The sequence below is a fragment of the Lutra lutra genome, chromosome 5 (genome assembly GCF_902655055.1).
Source record: "Lutra lutra chromosome 5, mLutLut1.2, whole genome shotgun sequence".
NCBI lineage: Eukaryota > Metazoa > Chordata > Mammalia > Carnivora > Mustelidae > Lutra > Lutra lutra.
In genome coordinates, this window is record NC_062282.1 from 74,022,806 (window position 1) to 74,032,995 (window position 10,190).

At 34.7% G+C, this 10,190-nt stretch overlaps 1 protein-coding gene across 2 annotated transcripts in view; it reads left to right on the forward strand.

Moving 5' to 3' along the window:
• Positions 1 to 9,597, forward strand: part of SEC24A (SEC24 homolog A, COPII coat complex component) — a 65,620-nt gene extending 56,023 nt beyond the window's left edge. For both annotated transcript variants that reach the window (XM_047731674.1, XM_047731675.1), the window contains exons 18-23: positions 215 to 390; positions 2,871 to 3,008; positions 5,260 to 5,364; positions 5,672 to 5,764; positions 6,243 to 6,346; positions 6,619 to 9,597. In XM_047731674.1, coding sequence (XP_047587630.1) covers positions 215 to 390; positions 2,871 to 3,008; positions 5,260 to 5,364; positions 5,672 to 5,764; positions 6,243 to 6,346; positions 6,619 to 6,733 — 731 coding nt within the window. In that variant the 3' untranslated portion in view covers positions 6,734 to 9,597. The remainder of the gene's footprint in view (positions 1 to 214; positions 391 to 2,870; positions 3,009 to 5,259; positions 5,365 to 5,671; positions 5,765 to 6,242; positions 6,347 to 6,618) is intronic.
• The last annotated feature ends 593 nt before the right edge of the window (positions 9,598 to 10,190 follow it).

The following is a 10,190-nucleotide window of genomic DNA, read 5'->3' on the forward strand; positions in this document are numbered from 1 at the left end:
TCATACAGCTAGGAAATAGAGACTCATTTCAGGGGAGTTTGGTTTTATTTTTCAAACTATGTGCTTTTAAATGCTTTCCTTGGCTGCTTATCTGTGTAATAAGTTAGAGAGAGAATTTGTATAATAAAAAAAATTACATCTCTTTTATCCTTAACAATGGGGTAGCTAAATTTCTCACTTTTCTCTTGTTTGTCCCTACCTCTGTCTCTGTTAGCTGTTGACAGGTCTGTGACTGCCAGTCTGAGTGATGCTCGGGATGCCCTAGTGAATGCTGTCATAGACTCTCTATCAGCTTATCGTTCTTCAGTCCTAAGTAACCAGCAGCCTGGACTCATGGTTCCTTTTTCTTTGCGGCTTTTCCCACTCTTTGTGTTGGCTCTCCTTAAACAGGTAAGAGAATCAAAACCAGAAACTAAAACAGTGAAAATGTCAATAGCCCAAATTTTTATCCTGTGAACCACTAAACACTGTATGTATTACTTTAAGCCATTTAAGTTTTCTGAGGACAGTGACTTTGACTCTTACTTGAACCTTGAAAGAATCTGTAACCTAATAAATTCATAAGATACTGATTTAAAGTATGTGTCGTATTTGTAAGAGATGTTCACCAAGTCATTGACATTATCAGAGATGTCAATGATCAGTTTTTCAGTTTTCCAGAACAAGAGCTATATGTTTTATTGCTCATGTAAGAAGTCACACATAACATAAAACTCTTCTGGCTTTTTCCTGCTCTGTCCAGTATTTCACCCACATACTACTACTTAATCTTAGATTTTCCCTCTCATACATGTGCACCTATTTCCATGACCTGCATTATACTTTCCTATTCCTGTGTTTAAGTTTAAATGTTACCTTTCTGGCAGTTGCCTTTCCTTCTATGGTCTTGTAGAGTTTTTTATTTGATATTAATTACTTGTCTTCTCTGCCTGCCCTTTGCCCCTACTGCTGGTAGGTAGAGGAGGCTTATTTTTCCAGTATCCAAAATAAAATGTCCAAGCTTGTATTCTTAGGGTGTAAAGTTTATTAATTTTAAATATATTTTAACAAATTTTTAAATATATCAATTAAATTTTATCAAAAAGCTCATGTTAATAAATCACCTGGGAGAGCATCCCAGATTCCAAAATTAATGGAAACTACAAAAATTGTCAATTTGTATATTTTTCTGAACTCCAGGATTGACTTGTCTGGTGTATGTCATCTCTTCTAGGGAAGAAGGGCAACCCAGTCATCCTAATAGAATGGCTTTTGGATCAACTTCTAGCTTCCGTAGCTCAAATTATGTATTTCTACTTCTGAATATAATATAAATGCACAGAAATTACATAAATGCTTAAATTTTAATACTTAAAAATCTGAGCTTTTCTCTCCTTAGGTCTTACGTTAAATGTTGTCCTTTTACTGAGGCCTGCCTTTCCTGATCTCCCCATTTAGTATGCAATGTTCTAACCTATATTCTTTACTTCTTTACCTAATATACCTAACCTACATTCTTTACTTCTCTTCTCTCCCTTTTCTTCATAGTTTTTAACACTGACATATCAATATTTTGCTTATTTATTATTTACTTTTCCCTTACTAGGATTTTTTTGTCCGTGAGGGCAAGGATTTTTATCTTTTTTGGAAAATTACCACATTGTCCCATCACCTAGAAGAACAATTCTTAGTACATAATGAACTATCAGTAAATAGTTATTGAATGAATAAATAAACTTTCCTTCTTCCATTTCTCATAATATTCTTTCTTCTTTCTTAATGACTATTAACATACTAATTTAAAAGATCTTGGGGCACTTGGCTGGCTTAGTTGGTAGAGCATGCAACTCTTGATCTCAGGGTCATGGGTTTGAGCCCCATGTTGAGTGCAGAGCTTACTTAAAAAGAAATCTTAAGAGCCTTGGGGCCTCATTCTGGCTCCTTCGATAGAGCATGCCAGGTTATCCGTTCAAGCCCCATTTTGGAAGTAGAGATTATTAAAACAAATAAAAAACTTAAGAGCCTTTTCCAATCTTTCTTTATTTATAGCACTTTCACTTGTTTTAATATATCATCTCATTGCTGCTAGCTCTTTGCCTGTTTCTACAACTTTCCATCAGTAGGAATGTTTACAAATTTTTTTAAAAGATTTAATTTTTTTTAGGTAATCTCTGCATCCACTGTGGGGCTGGAACTCAAAACCTCATAATCGAGAGTTGCATGCCCTACCTCTGAGCCAGCCAGGAGCCCCAGGAATGCTTAAAACCCTACCCCAAAACTTCTAATACTCTCCACAAAGCTAATATATCTGTAAAACTCAGTACTTAAATATCAGTAAAACTTACTGTTTACTACTTTTATTCTGCTAATTAACATCCTCATTTCTATTACTATTTTTCTGGTTGATTTTTAACCTTTATTGTGTTGTTTAATTTCTCTAACTATGGGAGAAACAAGGATAGTTAACCACCATTAGTCATCTCCTAACATTTACGAAACACAGATCTTTAGTCCTTCATGTATGTTTTTATTTTATCATCTGCAGTTTAACTTTATTCTTCTCATGGTATTATTTAGATTTCTATATCACTATCCCTCTATGGCAGATAGAATATTTAGATCTAGTTCAGTGATTAGGAAACACCAGAGAGACCTAATGATTTTGCTGTGGTCATGTAATTACTTTCTTTCAGGTGGCAGTGTAGCCATAATTTAATAGATGTGTGACTTTTTAAAAGATACTTAACAGAATCCATTAAAAGAATAATTAACAAAAACTTTGCTAATTCTGTCTGAAGATATTCTTTTAACATCTGATATTTGCAAAGCTTTGTTTATATTTATTATTAAATCCCTCCCTTTTTTTAATGGGGGGTGGTGTTTTGTTACAGAAATCATTTCAGACTGGGACAAATGCACGTCTAGATGAACGCATTTTTGCCATGTGTCAGGTGAAAAATCAGCCCTTGGTTTACCTTATGCTCACAACTCATCCCAGTTTGTATAGAGTTGACAATCTCTCAGATGAGGTAAGATTGATTACTTTTTAAGTGGCTATTTCTTGCAGTTTTAAAGACCTAATTATTCTGAGTCCGTTGTAGAAATGAGGAAAGTTTTGTTGTTGTTGTTGTTTTCTAAAGATTTACTTATTCATTTTACAGAGAGCATGCATGGGGGGTTATAGTGGGGAAGGGCAGAGCAAGAAGCAGACTCCCTGCTGAGCAGGAAGCCAGACATGGGGCTTGATCCCAGAACTCCCAGAATCATGACCTGAGCCAAAGGTAGCCGCTTAAAAACTGAGTCACCCAGGTGCCCCAAAGAAAAAATATTTATTTTTATTTATTTTTTTTAAGATTTTATTTATTTATTTGACAGAGAGATATCACAAGTAGACAGAGAGGCAGGCAGAGAGAGGGAGGGAAGCAGGCTCCCTGCTGAGCAGAGAGCCCGATGTGGGACTCGATCCCAGGACCCTGAGATCACGACCTGAGCTGAAGGCAGCGGCTTAACCCACTGAGCCACCCAGGCGCCCAAGAAAAAATATTTAAATTGTAATAGTATTTGCCCCTTTTTTAGCTTCATTCTTTCTTATGGGTCTTTGCTAGGAGACTAGAAAACAGAGCCACTGATCACTTATCTTCTTTCCCACCAGAGAAAGACAAGATTCTTTTTTTCTTTCACATTAGAAAGCCTTTAGGGAGGGTTCCTGGGTGGCTCAGTTCATTGAGCGCCTGCCTTCTGCTCAGGTCACGATTCCAGGGTTCTGCGATCGAGCCCCGCATCGGGCTCCCTGCTCCGTGGAGGGCCTGCTTCTCTCTCTCCCCCTGCCTATGGCTCTGCTTACTTGTGTTCTGTCTCTGTCTCTCTGTCAAATAAATAAATAAAGTCTTTAAAAAAAACAAACAAGCCTTTAGGGGAAATTTCTGAATGGCTCTCTTGAGTCTGCATATTCTTTGTGGTGGTTCCTACCTGCCTTAAGGTAATGTGATTAATACTCCCTCTTCAAAGCTAAATCCTTAAGCTGGACGGGGCATACCCCTTGATAGATCAGTATTTTATTTACTTCTTCCTTTAGGTAAGGTTTAATCAAGCACCTTAGTTTAAGTACTCAAAGTTTTTTTGGTCAAAAATTAATAGTTATGAATATTTAAAGGTGTGTGTGTGTGTTTTTTCAGAGAATAGTAGTATCCATTATAAATGAGAAATTTCCATTTCTGGCCTTAATAAATTAATGTCAAACTTAATAGAACTATGAAAATCTTATTTGCATTACGCTTTTATTCCTCCCGCACATGTACACATAACCTAAGTCACACAGTTAGCCGTTATTTATTAACTAAATTCCAGACTTCATTTGGTTCTCACTGAAGTCATTTTTCTGTTCAGGATACATAGGTATTGGTTGCATTTATTATATATTTTTTAATAATAGTTAAGATCAGAAGTTAATTTGGATTTATTGGGATTCAAAATGGGTTTGTTTAGATGAGCAATAAATATTTCTTCATCTTCTTTATATTTAAATATGAATAACTGTGATTTAGCTAAGTTTCAAAGTCTCGGAAGTAACATTAAAAAAATTTTTTTTAATTGTGATTGCATATTACCATGTCAACAAAAATTCTTGGAATGCAAAGATTTGGTCAGAGACAAGGGAAAGCTTTAGTGCTGTAGAGTTTACAAGCCAGAAGTCTGCTCTGAAGTTGAAGGTTTGAAAAGGCACAAGTTCTGTGTCCTTATTAAGGGCTGGTCAGCCTGAGGTCCCAAATTGCAACTTTAGGAGCAGAGTGACAAGCTGGATACATTTTCATACTTCTCATAGCAGCTTCAGGATCTGGCAACAGCCTGATAAGGTGTGTGGCGGGGGTCTGCAAATTTTGCTGAATTTTGTGTGTGCTTGCTACCTCAAGCCATGTTGTCTGGTTTTGTTCCCCGTGGGCATTTGGTCTGATAAAAAGTTTAGTTTTTTTTCCCTTGACATGAGGGAACCCATCTTGTCAGCTGTTGCTGTCTAATTATTGGGGTATTTTGTTCTTAAGTTGTATTGAAAAGCTCTAACTTTTTTGGGGCATCTGGGTAGCTCAGTCTAACCGAGTTAAGCCTCTGACTCTTGATTTTGGCCTGGGTCATGATCTCATGGTTGTGGGATCGAGTCCCACATCGGACTCCGTGCTGAATGGAGAGTCTGCTTGAGATTCTCTCTCCCTTTCCCTCTGCCCCTCTTCTCTCTCTCAAATAAATAAAGTCTAAAACCTTTAATTTTTTTGCTTAATTCCTCAGGGAGCACTCAATGTCAATGATCACACCATACCTCAGCCACCTATTCTTCAGCTTTCTGTGGAGAAGTTGAGCAGGGATGGAGCTTTCCTCATGGATGCAGGCTCTGTGAGTAGTCTGACTAATCTGGATCCTTGCCTCTGCATACTGCTGTATCTTCATTCCCTTTAATATCTTTCTGAACAGATTATGTGCTATTTAATCTATACATTTTTGTATGAGCCACCTTCTCCCTCCATAGCCTCTTTTCATGATAAGCATAAATGTCTCATCATGGAAAATTATTCAGTTGAAGACTATATAATCTCACTAAACGTACTCATCATTTTGATCTTTTAGAACATACTCAGTGGTAAAGGTGAGTCAGCAGTTCACTGTTACACACGTCTCAAAATGATTTTTTTCCTATTCCCAGGTACTGATGCTTTGGGTTGGAAAAAATTGTGGACAAAATTTTCTCAGCCAGGTTCTAGGAGTTCAAAACTATGCATTAATTCCACAGATTATGGTAAGACTGTTTTATCTTGATTGTGATTGTGGTAGACTCACAAGACCATTTCATTGGTCTATGACAGGGTCCTTTTAACCACTGATTTGGAGTAAGAACTGATCTAATTGCCAAATAAGCTAATGATTTGTGATTAGTGTCAGTTGGATTAATATATATTATTGAAGAAAGTAATAATAAACTTTGTCACCAGCTCTGTAATCATAGACAAGTCACTAACAGCCTCATTTGTAAATTAAGAGTGTTCTTGCTTATGGAGGAATAACTGAAATGATCCATGAGAAAGCATTTGTTAAGCTTTATAGCATTTGTTTGGATAATTTTAAATTTTAAAGTTAGAATTAGGGGTGCCTGGATGGCTCAGTTGGTTAAGATCTCCAGGGGATTCATATACATGATAAAGTTTGAGAAGCACTGTAAATGATGCTTTAGATGTGTGACTCAAGTAAGTTGGATATTGCTGGGTTTTATTTAACAGACAGACCTTCCAGAACTTGATACACCAGAATCTGCCAGAATAATAGCATTCATCTCTTGGCTTAGAGAGCAGAGACCATTTTTCCCCATACTTTATGTAATAAGGTAAGTTGAATTTTTCATTTGCTAATCGTGAAATAGCAGCTTTACAAGGTTTATAATTGTTCAGCTTTACAAGGACCTATTTTGAGTCATATGTGACCTAATGCTTAGGCAAACCCTTCAGAAAAAAAAAAAAGGATTTTCAATAGATATTACTCATTTATTCTTTATATCCAGTTATTAGTAAAGAGTATGTTAAAAGCCTCATGACAAATCCACTTTATTTTACTATTACATTGTATCTAATGTATATATTTTTATCTTTTATTCCTCAGGGATGAGAGTCCAATGAAAGCAAACTTCCTTCAAAACATGGTAGAAGACAGAACAGAATCTGCATTATCATATTATGAATTCCTCTTGCATATTCAACAGCAAGTGAACAAATGAACAAATGAAGATATTTGACTTAACGTCATGATAATGTGGAACATCTGAGAATGTGTAATACTTTCCTTTTCTATTAGGTTTGTGGACTAATGGGATGATTATATGTTCTCACTGTGATTTCAACAAACTATAGCAAATAAAGGACCACAGCAGAGAATCAAACATGAAACTCTGAAATACTGTATTTTTCAAATCAAAATATATCTACATACATTTGACTGGATACTTTTTTTCCTTTGCTGCCAATAATGTTTGAGTTGTTATGGATTGAAATAGGATGAGACAATATTGCAGAGGCAAAGTAATTTTTGTAAAATAAAGACTTCTGTGTTTCAAATGTATATTTCTCCTTTTTTCCTGAAATTTTGGCTGCTACATTTACAACCTCACGAGATTGAGTGTCGCAGGGATGTTACAAATCCATTGATAATGATCTTTTTAAGATCAAAAAAATTTCAGAAGTAAATATATGTAGAAAAGCGAGACCCCATCTCCCACACCTGTCCTTTTTTTTTTAAAGGAAGAAAAAGGATCATCATGTTAACTAAAACTGGAGTAAACTAACTCTAGTCTAGTTTGAGAAGAATTTGAAATAATACAGTCAAGCTTTAAAATCTGTCAGTATTCTCTATACTTGAAGAACAAAGTCACTTTGATTTGAAGTGAAAACTAATTAAGTGGTTTTCTGATTTGACTGCAGAAGACTTGGTTGGAGCCAGTATCATATTCTGCAGTGAAAAGAATCAGCTGCCTTCATAAATACATTGAAACTGGCAATGGTAATAGGGAGATGAGAGACTTTGGTTATCTAGATCCTTGAAGTGGGCTTTGTTTGGTTCATTTCTGCTCTGTGATATATAATAAAAGTGTTATATTGGTGAATTGATGAATTAAAGAAATTAAAGGTTTTTAAAATTCTGTCTCAAATGCATCAGTAACATTTTTCTAAAAAGTTGAATAATTGGAAGCCGCTCATTAGATATTTATTCTTGGATATTAAAACTTATTAAAGCATGAATGCTGCTGTTTGATTTGGTGGATATTAAGATTAGGCAAATCCAATATATTGAAGTTATGGTAGAAGCTTGATTTCTGAACATGCTCAAGAGACTGTTTTTTTGATTGAGCCAGAGAAATATTATAGTCAAAACCATTGAGTGAATTTTGTTTACAAATAGGTAAATTATACATTTATATATTTAAAGTGCTGTGATAGGATATCTTTAAAGAGTTTGGCCCATTTTTCACAGATTCACCTTGTCTTATATGAACTTCTTAACATAAAAGTTGTTCGTGTATAATACTTGATGAAAATATTTTTGTTTCTTTGTTTTAATGGGTTAGAAAAATGTGTTTACAATCTTGGTCTTATATGATCACCAATGAAATAGTAACTTTCAGGTTTACATCAGTATGAGCTGATTTTAACTGAGTTGTTTGGGGATAGGGAAGAAGCAGGTCCCATTATATACACTACTGCTTACCTGCTGGGTCAGACTAATTGTTTGAATTTTATAGGAATATCATCTCCCTTAAGCAGTGTTAAGGTTTATCTTCAGGATGCAAGTGGCACATTAACTGGAAATTTTCTTGAAATCTGCTTCATTATTATTAGGAAACTATTTTCAAGTTGTAGCAAATTAAAATAAATTTGTATTTTGCCCTCTTTTAAAGAAACAGAGTCATCCTTGTGCACTGATGTTTCTTAAAATAACTAAAATTCTCTTCTTAATGTGAACTGTCAATGTTGATATTTGTAGGTCCTTTCTTAATAGTAGTGAAGAACCTTCCAGAGGGAAAAGTTTGTGCTTCTAGGGACAGAAATATTCCTTGTGCCTCACTTCATCCCTAAGTGAATATGACTCTTGTTATTGTCACATGCTTTGTTAGTATATTTCACAAATTTACTTTAAAAATTTCACCTTAAAAATTATTTTAGATAGTGTGTAACATGTGCAATCCAGAATAATTTTGTAATAGGCAGGTCATAAAAAACAACTTTAGTTAAGATTCATAATATTTGTTCTCTGGTTAATGAGGGAATGTATGAACCTTTTGGAGATAATGATATTAAGCAATTATTTTTTGCAATACTGAATGTGTTTAGTTTAGTTTAGGTGTTTTTTTTTGCTGTAGGGCACTACCTGCTATCTCATCTTGTATTACTTTTTGACGTAAAGCAACTAATATTTACACTATGCCATATTTTTTTTTATTGTAGTTGTAAATTATGAACGATCCTTAAATTTTCTACAGATCTGCAACTACTAAAGTAACAGACAAGGGCAATCTTGGTATTTAAATCTGAGCATGGCAATTCTACCATAAAAAGTACTCTATTTTTCTAATTTCTAGGATTTTTAAAATAACATTTCTGTACATCCGACATTAATATTCACTCAAGCTGTATACCATTTTAGTTTGCATATACTTCATTTTTTAATTTAATGTAATGTATTAAGTCTATCAGACTGTTTTATGATAATTAGAACAAAAGATTTATTTCTTCTAATCAAAGATGCATAACAGCTATTATCTAAGGGACCATCAAATGTGATTTCAAGATTTTGTTAACTATTTCAAATATAATCCTTATATAGAAATTTTAATTTTGTAAAGTAGTGTATAATATTGTAACATTAAATTCTTGTTCTCAAATTCAAATATGTATTGATCTTCAATGTGCTGTGTTAAATCTTGCTTCTCTTAAATATTAGAGACAAGATTTGTCTTCCTTTTTACAGTTTGTAATTTTCACTGTTTTATTCCTGTAAAAAAGTCATTTGTAACCCATGCAAATAATTGTTTGAACTGTGCTAACTTATCGATTTGGCTATTCAATAAAGTTATTGAAAGAGCTTACATATACTGACCTGTTACTTAAAGGGGTATGGATAACCTGCCAGTCACTGAATTGTGCCATGTTGTACACCTGCATTAATAAGTCAATGGAAGGCTTTGGCTGAAAGCACTTTGAATCTAAGCTGGTGTCTGGGAGGTCATAAACTAAATTCTTGGTGCTCACTCCTCAATGATTGCCGGTTTTAAAATTCTAGGTTGAAAGAGGTTTTTGTTTTTGTTTTTGAATCTTGATATGTTTAAGATAGTACTCCACTGTCTTCTGGAACCTTTGGTAATTGATAAGATGCTTACTGTCAACCTAATTGTTACTTTGAAGGTGATTCTGTTAGGTTTCAAAATTTTTCTATTATCCTTAATATTCTATAGTTTGGCTACTCTGAGTTTATAGTTTATTTCACTTGTTTTTCAGAGCACATTTTATTTTTATTTTTAAGGATTTTATTTATTTGACAGAGATCATAAGTAGCAGAAAGGCAGGCAGAGAGAGAGAGAGGAGGAAGCAGGCTCCCTACTGAGCAGAGAGCCCAACGCAGGGCTCCATCCCAGGACCCTGAGATCGTGACCCTCACCGAAGGTAGAGGCTCAGCCCACTGAG